Source organism: Phaethon aethereus (genome assembly GCF_964289735.1).
Source record: "Phaethon aethereus genome assembly, chromosome: 6".
Lineage (NCBI taxonomy): Eukaryota > Metazoa > Chordata > Aves > Phaethontiformes > Phaethontidae > Phaethon > Phaethon aethereus.
The window spans coordinates 12,857,816-12,878,888 of NC_138580.1; the positions used below are offsets into that span (position 1 = coordinate 12,857,816).

A 21,073-nucleotide genomic window follows, 5' to 3' on the forward strand; every position below is an offset into this window, starting at 1 on the left:
TATTAATGTGTTGGCCATCTGACTATGCAATTAAAGCATCACTGAAATAATTCTCCCTCTAGTAAAAGAGTTTCTCATGAACACAAAATTGACATTATGCTAGAAAAACTCCAAGTCACGTGTATGCTGCATGGTTACACAGGGTTTTAAGTACTTGCTAATTCCAGGCCAATGTTGAAATCCCCTTGCTTATTCTTACCTACACAGAAGTATATCCCGAGTTCTAGGCCTATTAGGTACACCTGTTTCAACTTTTTTTTTATTAATACATAATTTTTAGAAGGAACTTTCTCATCCTAAGCTACCAAGGTTAAAGTAAGTAATACATCCTCCGTTTTTACCGCTTCTTCTACCGGAGTAATTTATCCTCTAATATTCATAAGATGACTCCATTAGCACATTTAAGAAGTGCTAGGAGAAGATCTTTTAATCATGGAGATAACTGTTTATGATAGTTGTCTGTTGTAAATTAGTTCACAAGTCTTCTATTCTCTGCTGAGGATGCCCAGAGAGGATTCTTACAAAGGCAGACCTTCTATGTACAAGCTGGATTCTGCACATAGACATACCACTGCCACCTAAATGTAAATAAAATGCGCCAAATATTCAAGTTGCATTTAAAATGGAGTTGTTCTGGTAAGAAACATTCTTTATCTCAATTCTGAGCAGCTGGAACATGTTATCAGGAGATTGCAACAGCCCAGTCCAGGCATTTGATTTACTTTCAAAACAGCATTTGCCAAAGCACTGCTGTACCTTACCACAGAACACCCCTTAGTACAAAACATACCTAGCTGGACATGCCCCTCCTCTCCAAATGGGTCATGCAATACCACTACTCCTAAAACTGTGGTGTTTGTGTTTTAGAAGATACAAACAAAAAACCCTAAAAACTCAACAGAGCCCTGTTCAGATTTATAACTAACTTGAATGTACTACAAAATTTGATTGTAGTTGCGTGTATTCATCTATTTTTAATCTGACTTCCTAAAGGAATAAGGTTTGCAGGGCCAACCATCAGTTTCTTCCTTCTCTCCTTCCTCCCAAATATATGACTGGACTCCTTTGTCCATTCAGAAACTCAAAAACCAGCAAAGCTTTTAAATATGATGAAATCTCTGCAAATATACAGATATCTGGGTCTAGAGAGAGAGGACACTTATTACACACCATTGTGCACAGAGAGGGAATGGAGGGGAATTCAGCAGTTACTGTTTGGCAGCAGTTGTTCAGCCAACCCAGCAAGCCTACAGCTCCTGAGGAGCAGCAGCCCGTGCTGTCGCTTGCACACTGGGGGTGTGGAAATCCGGGGGAAGGAAGGATTTGCGTAACAAAGGGTAACTCCTGAGCAAACCAAGCTTCATCAGTTCTGCTACTGTGTTTTGGTTTTCAGACCAGGCGTTAATCTCCAGTCCCACTTTCATTAGTACAAATAATCCAATGAACACAGCAACAAAACAGCAGCCAGTCACCTGCTTCAGTGGATCAAATCACTAGACATTTCATCAGTCAAAGGAAATTCATTATGGTATGTTTTTCGAATGAGTCTTACGAGCAGACCTTCAAAAGAGGCATTTTGGAGCTAACTCCTGCTGGCTTAAAGGGAAGCAGGACTTCAGCCTCCCTGCCAACACACTCTGTTGCCCGCCTGTGAGCACACAGCCTGCCTCCAGAGCCCTAACCTTCAAATTTATGCCCGTGAAAATGAACATCTCACCCAAGCACAACTGCCAGCAGAGCAGCAAGAGGAGACAGAACCTGTGTATCACCCAACATTACAGATTTGAGCCTGAACCTTCCATCACAGACACAAAGAATTGGTAGAACCAGCTACGTAGCTGAAACGACTTACATCCTTAGTGAATAAAGTGGTTAACGCACTCTTCCACCCAACAGTGTACAGGAGGACAATGTGGCTGGAACAGCTTTCCGAAAGCAACACCTCTTGGGCAACCCACTGCATTTTATTCGTCAAGCTAAAATGTCCAGTCATGAAAAAAATCATCCCAATGCATTCTCAGTCAAACAGCAATTAGTATCACTACCAGCTCTGCATTAGTTTTCAAGAGTCCTGGGGACTTTCTGAACTTAGATCAAGTTTTAGTATACTTCAGCACAATATGTAATGACCATCATCCCTTACACTGTCAGAGAACAGACAGCAGTAGAGGGGTGAAAATGCTCAAAATAACACTTCAGCAGCCATGAACAAGGACTTAGGAGTTCACGGTTCTCAAGCCGAGTTGCTCAATCAACCAGAGCTCTGCTTTGAAAGCAAACGACACAGAAGAATAGCTGAAAATGGAAATCATGCTGTAAAATGATGAGTCCTCAGACTATTTAAGCATCATTTTACTCTTCAGTTATGTTTTGACTCAGCCTACAAAGCATCTCTTCCAGCAGCACATCTCCATCCTAATCTTGGAAGTCAGCAACTTCACAAACATTTCACACCTTGTGTATTTAACAATCACCACAAGCAAGAAAAGCGTGGACTTTTGAGTTCACAGCTCTGTGAAACCTCCACAGAAAATCATCATTGGTTTTGCTAGCAAGCATTTGGCTCAGGGTACAGAATAGAAAAAAAAAAAATAAACTCACATGGTGCATGGAACATCACTAGCACAGATGAATGATCTTTTATAAACTTGTCGAAATCTTCATCAGTCAGGTGATATACTACATTTTCTTCATCTGCCCAGGGAGTCTCCGGAGCCTGTGGCTGAGGTGCCTGTGGACTACAAGACAAACAGACACAGCTGAGAAGCAGCCCTCTGGTGCTAAGCAGTCATTTTGGCAAGGCGAACTGCAAAGAACCACTTTGTGCAGATGTTCATGTATGTATGACACACCAAGCCTACTGTAACAGCTTCCACAATTGTACCCACCCAGAACTTACAAGCACTGAAACTCAGATAAAACTGGAGGAATAAAAAAAAACCCACAAGAAGCTCATGAGGACACATGAGCTATGGAAGGAGACGGAGCAAGGAGACAACCAGCCTGCTTGGTTATTACACTATAGAAATCAGATGCATTTTCTGTTACTCTTTTACCCTCCTTACCAGGATGCTCCCTTTCTCACAGTATTCACACTTTGTAGTTCACAGGAGCCATTGCAAATGAAAGAAAAAAGTAGTGCACAGAAACAGTCAATTTAACCAGGCACCTTGAATACTGACAGCATGATTAGGGCTGACAGAGAAAGAAGGAGGTGCAGTGTTGGGACCATGAGCTAGCTACACAGCCTGTCCCTCCAGGAATACACGGCTTTTACCCTAACAACCTTGTGATCTGGGGAAGCATCGTTACGTCCTCACTCGTCAGTGGGCCTGTAGGCCTAATTCAGCAAAGCTACTCAGCTGCATGTTTAACCTAAAAGGTAAGTGACATGTTCTACCAACTTCACTATGACTGCACATGAGTTTAACCACCTTTGATGGATCAGAGCCAGAGAGACTGTTCAAAGACACAGTGGCAAATCTGGAAACTGAACCCAAGCTTCTCTGGACCAGTTTAGTGCTCATCATCCTGCTAAACAACTGTGCTTGGCTTTTATTAGTGTACATTAAAAAGATAACTTGGAAGATGTGAACTAAACTATGATAACTGACATTTTATTTAGTACAGCAGTGTTCACATAAAGGAGATACATACAAACATTTGGAGCCAGACTTTGAAACTGTTTTACCCTTACCAGTTGTAGTAATGAGTTCCAAATACCACCCAAAATTCTCCCAATTCTTTGGCAAAGTACAGGTCTAGATGTGACCCCATCTCTGGTGAAAGCAGACTTACTATTTTTGCTTAAAATGTATTATCATGTTAGCTGCCTGGAACAAGGAATGGCAAACAGATGATAACTCATTTATCCTGCCTTGCTCATTTCTAGGCTGAAAGCCTAGTTTGATAAAAAAAGCAGTAGAGAGATAGACAGATTCAGACAGCAAATTCTGTTGATGTAAGCAATGGGTAAGATCCAAGAATATTAAGCAATCCATGCAAAACGGTGATGCACACCTCTGCTGCTGCTTATATGATAAAGGAACCAAGAAACAAACAAAACAAAGATCGGAGCAGCCGAGACAAAAAAAGAGGCAGGTCCCTGTCCACAAGAGTCTCTAAAAGCTTAGCAGACAATCAGTCTGCTTGTTGCCAAGCCTATAAGAGAACAATAATCTGCAGGTATCCTGACAGAGTGAAGGCTTTCCAGAAAACACCATGACACTTAACGAATTTGGAAAGGGAGTTGCGTTGACTAAGCAGAGCATAATGAACATGGACACAGTGGCTACAAAGCACTGGGAGAAGACTGTGTTTAGCAGGGGCTGGCATGACCTATTTCAGTAAGGAATTAGTAAAGCAGGGCACAGGATGTGTATTCAAATGGCCCAATTTAAAATGCTGTGCATGCTAATAAGCCTATAAGGAGTTGGTAAGAAGCACCTCAAGGCCTGGAGGAAGCAACAAGCAAAATCTAAAATGTCATTTAAAACTGAGACAAGGCACATCCAACGCCTGAAGACCAAAAATAGGATGACAGAAGTCTGGAAGAGTTATTAAGAACTAATTCAATTAAGAACAGAGAACAAGTCCTTGATTTAACTGAGTAGCTGGTGCTAAGGAAGGGCCCAAGAGGAGTCCATAAAAACAGCAAGACAAACTAAGAAGCTACTGAAGGCAGAAAGAAGCTGTCTGGCTTGTGTACCATCCAGGCTGATATAGCTGTGTATCAGATTCTAAAACAAACAAACAAAAATTAAAAAAAAAAAAAAAGAAAAAGAATTGTGGTATTTACAAGATAGCATCTCTCATGTTAATAATGGTGTGTGTTGGAGTAAGGCTGTATGATGGTTTCTATTGCCTCATGAAAACTTCTGAAACTCCTAAGATAGTAGCCAGTGCCTATTAGGAAGATAAAAGAAGTTAAGTATCTGTAAGACTGATACATTAGCACACTTCAGCATAAGAAAGAAGCACCTTCAATAAGTAGCAAAAGAAAAGGTGTTGGAGCCCTCCAAACTAGCAGCTCTTGTTCTGAGAGGAAAAGAACATGGAAAACATCCTTTCAATAATTTAAATAGTTCTAACCTTCATTAAGTTATATCATGCCCTCCCAAAAAAATTAGCATAAACCAACCACTTTCAGCATTTTACTGGTAACATTTAGAGAGAAAAAACGGAGAAGGGGGAGAGGGAAGAGAGAACAGTTGCTTTTCTGCAGTGTGTACCTAGTGTCCACAAAAAATAGGTCATTTCATATGGCTCAGTCTGCTGGACTCTCTTTCAAGAATCTGAGATGACAGCACATACATGCACGGTATAAAAATGCATTGGCTTTCCTCACCATTGTCTGCCACGTACACTCTGGCACTGCCATGCTCCTGCTCTGCAGAGCAACACCTCGCATCAGAGCCACTTCTTGACACGATTTTATTATTACATTATTCTGAAATACAGCCTATACACCCGGCAGCTATTTAATTACACTCTTTGGCTCTTTGGCTTTCCTAAAGCCCTTGCCATACCATTTGACTACTTGTACTGCAGATTCCTCAGAGTAATATAATATTATGCATGTAGTAGATTTACCCTGCATACGGTTTTAATTGCAACATCAATTACTGGTAAAATTCAAGTATGCATAATTTCCTCAACGTGGTTTCCTTAAAAGTTGTACTTACACAAAACAGGAGCAAGAAGGCTACTGCTCAGATCATCTTTTGGGAAACTAATAAGCATGCACTAAGTGAGGACAAACAGCTGTCTTAGCTCTGGACTGTTGAAATATCAGCCAAAGCCCACAGTGGCTTGTTAGCAGAGATTATCATTGGAAAGAGCTTGCAGCTGTTCTGCTTTGCCTCCAGTAGCTGTGTTCACTTGCTGTCACAGCACTGCTATAAAGGCACTGTGTATTACAGGGATTATCTGGATATTATGTGGGCATACAGGGGGAAAACAACCCATGCCAAACATCTAATGTGTCACATGTGGTAGCCAGGAGATAACCACATACTTGCAAAACTGAAAAGCATAGTAAAGTTCAGGTGATGAGGTCATATCCTTGCTCCAAGGGCTGATCATCTCCTCAGCATTGCTGGAGTTGCCATCTTGATCATTCATATCTGAAGGCTTAATGGACTAAATGAGGCTTAAAGACTATTGCTAAATTCCTCCTCTGATCCACCAGGCAGTACTCGCCTGCAGTGTCTGCACCTCCTGATGCTAAGAGGAACGCTGCTGTCACTTCATTTGTGGATTCCCAATCCCAATGCATCTAGCCTACCACTGCTGAAGACCCTGGGCTGCCTGCAACCATACGATGTCCCCAGCGCAGCCCCACTGGTACAGTAAAACACGTTTATTCTGAGCCAATTTTGCTAAGACATATCATCACAATAGTTTACAACTATCAGTTCCTTCCCATGTGTTTGTTTCCTTTTATTAGCTTCATTTCAAGATTATTCCATGGCTGCAGCAAACGAGGGAGGGTTACAAAGATGAAATAATGCCCAAGAGCCAGGCTAACTGCTAACGGCATTTCTCCATCACCAGATTATCTCAGCTCTCTCCAGCTGCTCTGATGATGTGCTGATTTGCACCAGCTGCACAGCAACTATACACACACTCACACACTTTTTCTGTCTGTCTCTCTCTCAACTGCTAGTCCCATAGGCTCATTCAATCCTCAAAATATTTATGACTGCAAATAACTCCTTAGGTAGAACAAGATACTTTCAATACCACTTCATGTCATGACAGGAAACACAGACTTTCTAAAAATGACGAGCAATCTGAGGTGCCTTGATCTCCTGTTTGTCTCTGCAAGACACTCTAAAGGCTCCAGCTAAAGGCTGGAGCTGTGTATACGCACACTTGGCATATACATTTTTAATAAAACAACAAAGTCAGACCTTTTGCAAGGTATTAAGTTCAGGCACCCAAGATCACTGGAAATTTACGTTGGCATTTTTAATGAAGCTGAGATCTGTGTATCTGCATTTACTTTGGTCCACAGACAGTCTCCTATTACAGCTGAAATGCAATTGTAAAATGCAAGGCATGCATGCTAAAAACCAAACATTAGGCAATCTCTCTGTACTCGTTTAGCCAATCTCAGCAGGGTAGTTTTGTTTGCTCTTCTGAGCAGAGGGAATGAGGGAGAGATGACTGTTCCTAAACCATTACATTCTGTAAATAATAAAGAGTACATAAAAGGTGGAATACATGAAGTTCAATGCCTTACTTTTTCAGCCACTCTGCTATATCTGCTGCGGTAGCACCATAGTTCTCAAAGTGGAACAGGAACTTTCCTTTCCTGTCAAAGCAACAAAACAAGGTTTAGTCCTTGCGCTGGAAGATAAGAACATGCAATTATAGTTGAGTGTATGATTTATAAAATAGTAGCAAAACATAACTGACTCAAAATAGCAGATTGTAGGATATCCCCGGACATTGTATTCTTCCTTTATTCTTTCAAATTCAGCAGAGTAAACATTCATCCCTGCAAGAACCTGAAAAAAACAGAGCATAATTGTATTGATTCTTAGAATACAGCAGGAACATTACAACTTTTTTTTAGAGTTAAGTAAAAACAACTAAGTTCTGGGCATACTCTGATTTCATTCATATTGCTGTAAAGCAAGGGGATATCTGTAAAAGGCAGTGAAGTTTTTCTGATTTTGTGCAAGGGGGAACAGAGCAGTATTTGAGTCTAGTCCACAGAAAGCACACACCAATCAGCTAGTCACCTCCTCCTTGCTCTGGAAATGTCTCTGTTTCTTTTTATTCACCCACTAACAGACATACCTAAAGGGAATTCTCTTAATTGCACTACTCGCACTCTATTTGCATATTTGGATTTTAAGCTACAAGCATAACTATTTTTTTTTTTCTTCTGCAAGTACAGCGCTTATTTCACATCCAAACACTAGCTAGGACACAAGAATTTCTACCCTCATCTCTCCAGCTTTCACTCCAACAATGAATTTACAATCTCAGCTAAGGTCCAGAAGCTCTAACTGACCAAGCGCTGGTGTTACCCCAGTTCAAAAACGCACTTACTGAATGGCAAGGGGAAATCAGCATTACGTTGATTTGAAACTAAAACGTGCCCTATTTCCATGAGCCCAGGAAATACCACACGACATTTATATGCTTTAAAGATGTTAAATTACCTGATTGGTAGGGTATAATTAAAGTTAAGAATTAACCTTATCCTACAGATAACAAAAGAATGGCACAGAAGAGTAGTAACTTTTCAGACTAGCATGTGAAACAAAAAGCCTCTCCTTCCCTTTCCTTACCTTTATCCCAACCAGGCATATCTCCACCTCCAGAGCCCTTCACCCCAAGCTCCAGGCTCAGGGCTCCTACGACTTATTCTGCACCCTGTCCACTTGTCCTCCAAAAATTTCTGACCTGAAAATTTGAAGATGGGACTGATTCTGAGTTCCCGTGGCTGTGGAATTCACACAGAGGTCATTCTGCTGTCAAACATTCAACCAGCGAGTTGCTGAGATACCACTTCATGATTAACTTCGTTTAATGGCATTGACAGCCTAAATCATTTTAGCAGCAGGGTCTTAATCCAAACCCCTCCCCCTTCCCCCTCCAAAACCAGGATTTTCTCCTTCCAGATGAAATACCACATCAGAATTTAATACCAGGCTCCTGACTACAGCAACCTGCACAGACCAACCAAATGTCCTCAGAGCCAGCATGTAATAAATCTTAAAGCAGAAAATCCTCATTTGAAGGTCAACCTTTTCTAAGAATGTGCTGGAAAGTCACAAAAAGATACTGTTTTCTCTCCCCTATCCTGAGAACGGATAAGGGAAAGCTAACTGAGAAAAGTACAGAAATAGGGTTTACACTGGCTGGCCAAGTCTCTTACTTTGAATTTTCCTTGTAGTTCCAACAAGATTGACTTAATTCATATGAGATTATCTAGACCCAGTTCTCCCCTTCCCTCATCCTCTATGTCACCACTTCAGGGTAGGTAAATGCAATAGGATCAAGACACAGTGGTTGCTTTATAAAGTGACAATCAGGTTCATTAACTAATTCCCTCATAAACAGCCTACCAGATTTTACATTGGCCGGGGAATTTCAGAGATTTCCTAGGTTTTAAATGGGCGTTCCCAGCCATTTCAGATACTCTGCTACAATTTCACTGTGTCCACCCAGCCTGTGGTGATTGATACAAGTCAGTAACTTTGATTCATTCTGGTGTTCATACATCATATGAAGCATAATTAGCAAAAAAGCCTATTATAATGGGATTTGTTTTTAATGACAAAAGTAGCAGCTTTAGTTGGTATATAATCACAGAATTATGTAATATCAGGCTGTCAGGGACCATCAAAATACACCTACTACCCAAAGTCAAGACCCTCCCTCTATACCTAAGCTGCTCCTGCCAGACGTTTAACTAATTTTTTTGCTTTTAGCAAACGACTGAATGACCCTGACTTCAATTTAAGTCCATAACCTCTTGTAATAGCCACAGCAGACTCAAAGATCAGTTTACTCCTTTCACCTCTGCAGTGACATTTAACATATTTCAACACTTATCTGCTCTCCACCAAACTACCTACAACCTAAATCGACACTGAACCTTTCCTAGCTGTCCATGTCTTCTGACCATTCCTATTCTACTGTGACCCCTCCCTTGCTTCACAGTTTTCTTGACAGTATTACTCCAAAATTGGTACCTCACACCACACTACTTGAAGTCTTCCTAGAGCCAAGTTTAATGAACAGATTAAACAAAGGCTTCCTTTATCTGATATCTGAAATAAATGTAGCAACTTTATGCTTTTGAAGTCTTTTTTTTCCTTTGGTAAAAATATGAAAGACTAGCACCAAAGGAGGAAGGCACTTAAACATATGCCCAGGCTGGTCTTTACTGAGTAAAGCATTCCGGCATGCTCATGAAGTCCATTGGCGTTAAGGAGATGCTGAAGTGCTTTGCTAACCACCAGTTCCTCCCCGTACTGGGGCCATGATGCATCGGTGACAGTCGCTCGCCAGAGCCCACCCTACTCACAAGACACAGGAATCTCTTGTGCCAAGGATAAAACAAGCCATCGTCTTCTGATTCGGAGCCTCTTTTTCCCTCTGAACTGCATATAATGGAATTGCAAGATCTAAACCGAATCTAATACTGAAAATGCCACCCTGCCTTCCTCTCAGTAACAGTACTGGGACAAGAAACAACCAGTCCCAAGAGAACATAGCAACCAATGACAGGTACAATTCACCTTTTCACTTTTACAACCTATAAAATAGGCAATACTGTACTTCATTTTCCTGCTGTATAATAGCAATAATTGCTTTTCAGCCTGGCACATCCTGACAACTAATGACAGGTCAGATTAAAAGGCCAAACCTTCAGCTCATCCAAACCAATCATAAACTTCCCAGCAAAGCCTGATCTGGAGGTTAACATTGCTCTAAGGTACCCCATGGATAATTTATAATGGCTACAGCACAGTTAACTTTAGAAATGGCAAACTGTACATACCTCACTCAGGAAGCTAATTAGGTCAAATTTAGACCAATGGACACATTTTTGTGAAAGACGCAGGTGGCAGTGGCATAACTGGACTTTCCTCTGAACTCATCCTGCACTAAAAACACTCCAGTGCAAAAAGCACCCCTGACCTGAGCTGCATCAAGCACAGGCACTGCCAGCCTCAGAGCTGTGCCACAGCCCTGACACTCAGCTCTGCAGGATTAGCCTGGATCTACAGAAACCATTTCCGAGTGAGGAAGGAAATAATCAAACTAATATAGATCTGAAGTTTAGATTTTCTGGTCTGAATTTAATAAAACAAGCTGCACATGGACAAGGAAGGGATAATTGCAGGAGAACACAGCGTTCTGCAGCATGCCTCCTCTTTAGCACTACCTCTGTAGGTGATTCTTTACATTCCTAATTGCTGCCCACCCCACGTCTCGCAATGTACCTGCTGTGCAAGAGGAGAGTGCCTTCCCAAAGACCGTGATGCACGCTCCACCGAGGGGAGATGGCATTAGAGTGCTGCCTGGCTAGACAAAAATGCTCTTGACAATATCTTCAAGAGTTGTACTGTGTCCTAAATAAATCTGAACAACTCCCACTCATTTCAGCCCTAAGCAAACAAGGATTTAGAGAAAACACTTGTGAAAAACAGCTAGTTGGGAGAACATGAGGGAGTCTGACAGCACTCAGTGCTTATGAGCATCATTGGCCAGAGCTGCCTTAGCAATGAACAACAATGCTTCATCTTTTCCTCACCACATGCTGCCTCTCCCAAGGAAACTTGTAAATTTGACAGCAAATGATCCAACAGGTAGGATCAGACCAAATCCAGCTAAAGCCATGAAACAAAAATTCTATTTCTTTGTCACTCAGGTATTACTGGTATCATATAAATTATACATTAAGCACATTATAAACCCTTGACTGCAGAAGTGCCTTTGACTGGCTTAGAGAGATCAATGCGTCTTATTAGTACAAACAGGTAACAAAATTATTGTGGAAGCTGTTGATGGATTTTACTACTGTCAAAACTCACTTTCATTTCAATTCGGTATGAATGCTAACTTTGCTGACAGAACTATAGTAAAACTGTAAGATTTTATTAATGCTTATTCTTAGTGGCTGGGAAGATGATCAGTAGCTAACATAGGGAAATCCCCCTGCCATGACACTGTGATTCTCCACTAAAAAAGCAGATTAATTATTTCTATAAAAGCATCCATTCTTGACCTCGCTATGAAACATCAGGACAAAAAGCTGATCAAACCTATTTGGCAGATGTTTCTTTATCTTTACCAAAATGAGCGCAAAAGGACTACAAACTTACAAATTAGAGGCTAAACATAAACCTACATAGTGTCAGAGCCTGTTTTTCCACTGGATCTAAAGGGCAAGTGAGTTAACACCTCATTCTCCAAGGTTTTAAGAAGAATAAGAACCAAGAACAAGAATCCTGAGGGATCTGGAGCAGAGTCATTCATTTCTGTTTTGTTTCAACTTGTTTAAAAATTCCCCACTTTGATAAATATTTATGATTTTAAATACTTAAAAAAGTGTTAAAAGGATTTTTAAAATTTCATATAAATCTTATCTTCTCACTTACATATTTACCCTTCAGTTCTGTGGCTGCCTGCTGATAAGACGGCATCATTCTCTTACAAACACCACACCCTGATAAAAAAGAAATTGTGTAAGTAGTATGTCAACAACTGTATTCAGACTGTTCTACAGGATCTATGTTCCAAAGCATATGACATGACATGTTTTTATATTAAAAGAAAAAACCAAAACAAAATTCTTTATGTCACTAAATAATTATTAGATTATTGATTTCTAGGGATATTACTTCTTGTTATACACCACTATTTTTGCATGTTTTTCATGCTATTCATTTTCATACTTATTTCTCATCCCAGTTTTGGAAAGAGTAACACATCTTATATTCCTCAGGCTCTGAGCTGAGCCCAGAGGGGAACAGAAGATGAAACTCACATACTAAAAGTCAATGGAAGATGTCATGCTTGTGAACTCAAACAAAAAGCTTTATGCATTTCTTGTCTTTAAGGGAGGAGGAGGAACTTCAAATTCATCCCAGTTTAACAAGTCTTAGAAATTCATTTAAGACACAGTTCCTAAACACATTAAACAGACATCAAAAGTTAAACAGTGCTTGTTAGTTGAGAAGACATAACTCAGAAGAAGCAACAGCCCTTGTAAGATACAATAACATTACGTGCTGAGGAAAAGACAAACAGCAAGGGAGGAAGATCACCAGTGTATAGATGGAGTATGCGAAGAGCTGTTTGATGATGTTCTGGAGTACTAAGCAGATCAGCAGTAAATCACCTTGTAAGCAGCAGGTTTCACCCTTAGCAAGTAAAATACATGCACGCACATGGGAGGGAGCAGAAGGGCAGGTAGCACGAAAGAAATGAAGCTGCGGCCAAGCACTTCAGACACGTATTGTGGAAACGCCTGGGTCCACCATGGGACAGTAGTCAACTTTTTTGTTCCAGTGAAGAGACAAGAGTGACAAGAGTTTTGAAAATATCTTCCAGAAAGGAGGAAGAGATTTTGTAAAGGATTGATTTAGGATCACATCAGCATGCCTGGGAGGACTATCCTTCTGCGGTCCTTCCACCTTTGATACTGTTGCTCAAATTGCCAGTGAGGTTGTTAAATTAGTGCTGGTCAAAATGACGATTTCTTGGTGGGCATGGATCACTCATTTGAGGCCCACTGAGGTCTTGCAGCTTTATCCAAATCGCTGGACAGACATCAAAAGATACAAGTTGTTAACACCATCTTCTGGATCCTCTGTTTCTTCCCTCCAACAGCCTCAGGCCCCAAACTCCCCCAGCTATTGATCTCTCCCTCTTCCCCTTTTCAACCTCCCACTGCTCCCTCAACTACCTTCTGGAGCACAGGCAAGTACTGGCCTCCTCCACCCAGCCATCACCCCTATCATCCTTCTGTTCCCAGCTCTGCTGCTGCCTCAAACTCACTGCTCCCAAACCCACTTCAGTACAACCTCTCCTGCCCACACATTTCTGGGTTATACCGTTCAGGACGCTGTCAAGCCACATATATCCCTATACAGGCATAAAAGGGTAACCTTGAAAAACTCATTTTCTTCTGTTCTTGCTTCTTGTATTTTGATTCAAAAGAAGGGGCTTAATTAAACACATATTAGTGTTTCCACTAGTTAACACCTCCATTTTTAAAGCCCTGTTTTCAATGACATTATAAACAGCTCCTCTTTTTTGCCAAATCCAGACCATATCCTGCAGGAGTCATCTTTGACAGAGTTAACTACAAATAAATCTGAATGCCTATAAGTATACCTGATTTTTCATATTTAGTGCTGTCTGACTTTATAATATGGGTCCGAAAGTACAGTGAAAGGTCTCCAAATGACAGGTAATATCTTCTAAGGAAAGCATGCCTTTGCCCCGAGTCATTTTACCCAGACCAAGCACTCCTGAAATATTAAAGAAACTACATTTAAGTTTGCAGTTGCTTTCATCTCCCTCTGCACTGGTATGTAATGAAAGAACCCATTTCCTATGAATCTGCCACAATGAATCTAAAGCCCCTGATTCCAACAAAGCAGAGAAATAATGCAGCTGTCTTCCCTGTAGCTTCCCAGACAAAGCCTCTGATGTCCTCTCATGCCAAACACCTCCCTGACTCACCCTTCAGAAGTAAAGAAAAGCAGAATTCCCTTTAGTGACCAGCCTTGATTTGCTGCTCCCAGTTATGAACCTGTATGTAACCAGTAACTTCAGCTGCCCAAAGCTAGTACTTTAATGCAACTGCTGGATGTATTCTGTCTCCAGTAACAGGAATAAGAAAAGAAAAATTGGACAGGAGCCAAGTCAGAAGGTCTTGTATGTTAAATAAAAGATGAGGAAGTTAAGAATTGCAAAATCAGAGGGGAGGAAAAGAAACCTTACAAGTAGGCTTCCTTCACAGCAGTTTAGAAAGCAGCAAAAGTATTACAGCACTGAAGACTAGCAAGTGTTTTGCCACTTCAAAAGAAGAGAAACTGGAAGGGGGAGGGTTTCTGGGGGAACAGTTCAAAGAGAACGAAGGGTTAGATAAGGCACATTTCAGGAAGAGACTGAAAATTGTAGAAAACAATTATTCATGATACAGGTAAACTGTGAAAGCACTCTGCAGCTGAACTCTCCCCAAAGGGGTGATTTACAGGCACAGCAGGCGTATCATCTCCTGCTGATGTTAAGGCGGCAGCAGTGACTGGGAGCAACCACGCACCATGCCAGGCCACGCAGGACCATCCTGCTGCAGAGTCAGAAGGCACAGAGCTGCAACTAATTTAATGAAAGGAAAAAACATTCTCTTAGTGATGCGTCCAACGAAGTATGGGGCAATTCTGACCATCTTGGCAGTACTCAGATGAGACTAAAGAGGAAGAATGGCATTTTAGGCAGTAATTACAAGAGAAAATACAGTGAAAAACACAGATAATGCTGCCACAGAACATAGTTTTTAAAGGGAATCAGCCAGCAAATTGCTAGTGGTGCCCAACATCAGTTTCACTATCAGGGCAGTGCTGGGAGACTTTTCAACCTTAGGTCACACATTCATTCTTCTCTCATGGTTCCCCTGCTTTCCAGCTGAGCAACAACTCCAGTGCAACGCTATCTTGTTGTGAAGAGCTGGAAAGCCTCTCACATACAAGCCACTAGGAAACACAAAAAAGTAGTTGTAAATCTGCAAAATTAAGGAATAAGCGGCCAATGTAATGACAAGATAGCAGCGATAGAAGGTCAAGGTCACAAAAGAAATGCAATGACTGCAATGTCCTCCTCTCTTTCCTTCCTGGCCCCTGCCATGAAACCCCTCTTCTATTCAAGTTACTCCTGCCAATGTGGATATAAACACCCCAGGGTGCCTCCTGGATGGAGTAGGAAAGATATTCCTGCTCCTGACCACTGCACTGTTCCCCCTGCCTGTAGTTAGGAAGAACAAGTATCTTGTTTTTTTCAACTCCGCGGTGTCCTCTGGAGATCGTTTGCTTGTGTTGAACCAGCTTGTCTTGTGCCCAGACTGCAAAAGTAAAAAGCACGTGCAATACCCATTTGCACTTACAGCTCCGTACAGGCCAGAGGGCTAGGCACTCTCAGACAGATGTATTAACACTTATGCACTCAGCATACCATGTTTCTGTCTTGTACAACACAAATCTAGAAAGGACAACGGGTAAAGAAATTACAGAAAGCAGCTGCTTAAAAGAACAATGAGCAAGAGTCATCATCACAAGAGGCAAGACTAGGATACAAGTGATGGACAACTAGGGGAAAACTGAAGACAAACAGGCAGAACCACACAAGGAGTTGAATGATAAAGGTGGGACTAGAACGTATCAGTGAAGCACAGGTGAGGCTTCTACTCAGACTTGGACATCTCTCAGTGGAGAAGGGAGAAAGAGATGACAGGATGTGCTGGGTTACTTACATGGGGCATAGAACATCATCAGAAGGGGTTTGTCCTCCTTCTTCAGAAGCCTTCGTAATTCCTAGTGAATGAACCAAAGAAAATAAAAACAGACCTATACCCAAGGACACCTCTTATTATTTGTGTTACAACTTTAAAAAGATAATATATGTATTCATAGAATATAGGCTCATTTATCTGAGGGAAGGGGGGTCATCTTTCCTAACAGACAAGACTTGAGTTTCTTTTCCTTTCTCAATTTTAACTTGAAAGATGGCAAAATTTACTATAGATTTGAATATCTGCTAAATATCCTAGACCAGTATCTTCACTGTTGGGAAGTTGAAGTTGCATGGCTTGGCTTATTCTCACTGCAGAAACTCTGACTGGAGACTTTGTCTTCCCTGACCCACCCAAAAAGCCATACTCTAATTCAACAAGTCAGACTCAATAATAAACAAACCTAGTTCAGTTTCCAAACTATGAAACCTTGTCAGAGCTATGAGAAGCCATGAAAATAGATTTTTTTCAGTACCAGCATGATAGAGAAACCACATGAAGTTTTCAAATTGAACACAACCCTTGGAAGGCTTGTAATAGAGTACAGAGGGTGAACATTAAAAATAAATCCTCCTACAAAAACTGAATGTCAAAATAACTGTTTCTAATGTTAAAAATGAAAGCTAGAAAATTGAAAAGGCCCTTTACGAAATACCAGCTAGAGTCCAATCAATTAAAGTTTTAAAAATCTATAGACTAGAAAACTAATACAAAAGACAAAGTTGATTACATTAGAGAGAAAATAATGGGTAGCTCTGTTGGTGGCACTGGCTTTTTAAGTTAGTTTCATCGTGTTTGCTGCTTTCCCACTTAACACTGAGAGGACAGTTACTGTACAAGGTTAAATCACTCAAGATCTAGATCCTGTTCCTTCCTGCTCCAGACTTCCTGAGACGACCTCAGGCACATAAGGGAACCCATGGTTAAATGACAACCTGCAGTTTAGAAGCAGTGTTTTACCTCCTACTTGCATCCTGCAGTGACTGCATCTTGCAAGCTGCTACACTTTTCTGATACACACGATCTTTTCCGCCTCATCTACAATGCTTTGATACTTGCCATGTAGCTGGCAGACTAGTATCATAACCACATGTAGAGGAGAGGAAGGTGGGAAGCAGAAGACTTTATAGATATCACAATCCACAAACTTTGTCAAGTCACTTAAAATAGTTTGGGTGCTTAAAACTTCCCTTCCAAAGAAAGGAAGTAACGGTGCTTCATTGAGAGTTAACACAAACATACACGCTCCCTTCATCCCATATATTTATAAAGCATATAGAACATCTATCCAGCTAATGTACCTTTTCACTGTCAACATGCACAACATCTTTGGCTTCAGGATCCTCCTCCCACAGTGGTGCACCTTCTGGATCCTTGAGAAAGGCCACCATAGACTGCAATAAGCAGGGGAAAAAAGCTTTTAAAGCAAAATGAATGGAAACCATGAGACATCCAATCTCAAATCCATGCTGTCATACAAACCCCATTCAATTAATACCTTTGCTTTTCTGCTCATAGACTCATCTGCTCTAATGCACAGGAACACAAACCTCCTACTGCAGAACCTAGTGATACGTGGGTGTGTGTACCTTCCTTGTAACTGATATCCCAACTTACTAGTTTCCATTTCACCTATAAAACTGGGGAAAACAGTGTGGAAGTAGACCAGCACACACACAGTAGTTTCAAGGATCCTTCAGAAAGCTCTTTCAGTGGTACTAAATCTGCAATAGTTCCACAGCTACTCCCTGGCTTAGCAGGAAAGATTTCTCTTTATGTAGAGGTCAGGCTCCCATGCCCTTCACCATATCTGACCCTTGAATCCTATAGGACTAGTTGGAGAGCACAATGATTCTTGCTGTGACCAAAAGCAATAAACTCCACACTTAAAGATCAAACTGCTTATTTGGTCAAAGGAAGAATAACCCACCAATAGTTCCCTCTATGACCCATCTACCTAGAAACTGTACTCAATGGATTTTTAAGTAGGAGAGTAAGAAGCAAACGTGACAACAGAAAAGGGAATTTTCAGCCCGAGTCTGAGGAAAACTCCAGCCCTCCAAAGTCAATGAGACGCTAGCTGTCTGTGGATTCCTGAAGTTGCACTGTCCCCCATTTCCAGCTGTACATGAAACACAGGCTTGATCACCATTATCCTTGGATGTCTATGCTCTAACATAACATAAACATAACACTTGCTTTTCTGTGTTCATTCACCACTCAAATTGACCCCATTTCTTTCTCTGTGGCATTCCTTGTAGGTCCATGTCTGCTCCCAGACAGGATCTCTGCCACACCATTAACACAGTGAGGCTCCTGAGGAGCTTCCTTCAATGTAAGGGTGAGTGGGTGATGCTGCCACAGCTCTAAGTGAACTTACTTGGAGATGGAGCAAGGAAAAGCTTCATTAAAGCCTTTTTCAGCGCATGGGATATTTTGCCAAAGCAGCTCACGACTGAAGAACAGAGCTGAGTATATACTAACACACGTCAAGAGCATCCATCTAAAAGCCTAGGTTTGTACTTCACTTTCTCAAAAGCAGGTTAGCAGCATGCCTGGTGACATGTGCCACTTAGTCTGAGAGACACTTTTGCCACCTCTCTGCCTTTGGTAGGTCTGCTCTGGTACAACATCCCAACAGCTCATCAGCAGAGAGTGGAGTTCAGCTCATTTTCCTGCATCTCACTTGGTACTGCAATGCTCAGGAGGATTCACAGCTTATGGCAGGATCCATTTATTGCCTTTATGCTTCTGTCTACTTGCATGGCTAATATTGAAGAGATTTGTCTTATCACAAGAGGCAGTATATATTAGTGACTAGACAGCAAGCAAAGCATTTAATGTACACAGTAAGAAGACCTAAGGGGTGAGGTAGTAGTGCTGAGAGCACAAACACTTCAAGAAGAAATTTGTTTTAATATGGTATTAGCAGAGAAAGGAGCTAGGTAGAAAAAAAAATAAAATCAAGTAACTTATAATGGAGTAACAGCTGTAAAAATGTCTAAAACCAGAGGCATTAACATCCCAAATGATGCTCTAAGACAGTAATAATATATGGGGAAAGGAGAGAAAAGAACAAAATAGGGGAGATGACATAGCTTTCCTAAATGTAGAACAAGTTCTGCATGCTCTCAGTCTGCACAGACCTCAACACACTGGAGGGGAGGAGAGAGGGGGTCAACATTTTAAACAGTTAATGAGTGCAATTGACTCTGCTAGTTTCAAGAATTCCTGCATGCCAAGTTCAGTCATGTAGAAACAGATGTGGTTAGAGGATGGGGGATTAAAGAGATTTAATTCATCCAGCCTCTCCCTCTCAGCCAAGAGAGAAAAAATTAGATGTGTAATGTCTTCTGGCAGGAGCAGGCAGTACGTTGCCTTGCACTCATTACTCCGTGTGGTGAAGTGAACTTCCTGTGTGTGCCTTTAAATAGGAAAGAACCCCCCCCAAACAAACACAGCACTTCCTAATCACAGAAAGCAGTAGTCCCCAGGCTGCTGGGTCAGAGACCAAAGCAAGGTCCGGGCCACAGCAACCACCACGTTGAAGAACCAGCTACGTTCCTGTCCTGCCATGATGTGGTCAGCACCCACTTTGACCTCACAGCACCAACAGAGCCATGCTGGGTTGTAACCTGCTGCCCGAACCCGTGCGACAACTTTGAACCTTAAACATCGATTCAGCAGAATACAGGACCTGGCTTCATCCAGCCTACACTGCTTAAAAGCAAGCAAGTTGTAACAGCACAATAGCTGGCTATCATATATGGACCTGGGTTTTAACCTGAAAAAAAAGTATATATAGAAACACATCCCTGTACTTTTCACTCCTTTGAAGTATAATGCAGTAGGGACGCTAAGAAAAAGACGTCTTGATTTCACACACGCACTCTTTACAACAGCAAATTTAAAAAAGATTCAGGTTTTAGAGCAGGACCGATTTATTGGGTTAGTCTATTCCCTTTGCTAGTACTGAGCAGATTTGTACTTTAATGAGTTTTCTCCATTTTAAAGAGAGAGTAAAACTTTCCCTGTACTTTATCCTCCAGAAAAGTCTTCATCATGTAACATAGCCTGCATACTTGCTTTATGGCACTATTGAGGATTAAGACATGGTGTAGCTAAAGCAATGTACAAACAGACATACCAGTTAAGATCAAAGACTGATCTAAGCTTAAGTCTCCAACAGCAGCTGACTACAGATACTTGGGGGAAAAACTATACTAGTACCATTCTTACATAGCATACACTGGCATATGCTCTCAATTTCTGGCAAAAAGTAATTAAGTTTATGGACTCTGCACCAGCTGTTGTATTTGGATCTCTGTGCTTGCTGACTATCAATGGATCTAGCCTTATGACTATCTAAAACTGTTCTTAAAACTCTTAAATTCTTGGCTTTCACAACATGTAGCTACAAGTTCCAAAACTTTTTTTTTTAAATGTTGTGATTATTTGTTTCAAATCAGCCGCCCCAAAATGCCACAGGTAATCATCTCCTTTTTCAAGCTACTCAGCTATACAAGTATCTATCATAATCACCTCCAGTTGTCCTTTTTTCCAAGCCCAAGGATCTTCACATAAATAGTCAAGCCATTTGTGCCTCTGATCATCCTCACTCACCTTCTACAGTACTTCTACACCTTTCACTTGATGGGGCACAGAATCACATTCAAGACACAAGATGAAGGAACCCAATGGACTCAGATGGTGCAATAATGTTTCTTTCTTCCTTTCTCTGTTCCTTTCCTAATCATTTGACTTTTAAGTACTGTTAAGCACAGGGCCAACATTTTCAAGCCTATTGCTGTCCTGACTGGTAAGTCAAAACCCATTACAACAGCCTGCATTACTCCAGCATAGTCGGAGCTGTGTCCTTTCCTTCCCTCTCAGGTTCATTACTCTGCAAGTTCCTACTTTCATATCAACAAGCCACTTGGTATTGTGAGAACCTAAACCCTTCTGCAAAGAGTTGGGAATACTCTTTTAAAACTATTCCTAACAATTTTGCATCACCAAACTTTG

General features: G+C 41.2%; 1 protein-coding gene across 1 annotated transcript in view; it reads right to left on the reverse strand.

Moving 5' to 3' along the window:
* PDIA5 (protein disulfide isomerase family A member 5) overlaps positions 1–21,073 on the reverse strand; it is a gene marked incomplete at its 3' end in the record, with an annotated part of 102,876 nt that overhangs the window by 49,447 nt on the left and 32,356 nt on the right. The window contains exons 6-11 of the mRNA XM_082001503.1: positions 17,350–17,442; positions 16,010–16,070; positions 12,132–12,199; positions 7,423–7,514; positions 7,247–7,318; positions 2,602–2,738 (exon numbers count right to left, since the gene is read on the reverse strand). Coding sequence (XP_081857629.1) covers positions 2,602–2,738; positions 7,247–7,318; positions 7,423–7,514; positions 12,132–12,199; positions 16,010–16,070; positions 17,350–17,442 — 523 coding nt within the window. The remainder of the gene's footprint in view (positions 1–2,601; positions 2,739–7,246; positions 7,319–7,422; positions 7,515–12,131; positions 12,200–16,009; positions 16,071–17,349; positions 17,443–21,073) is intronic.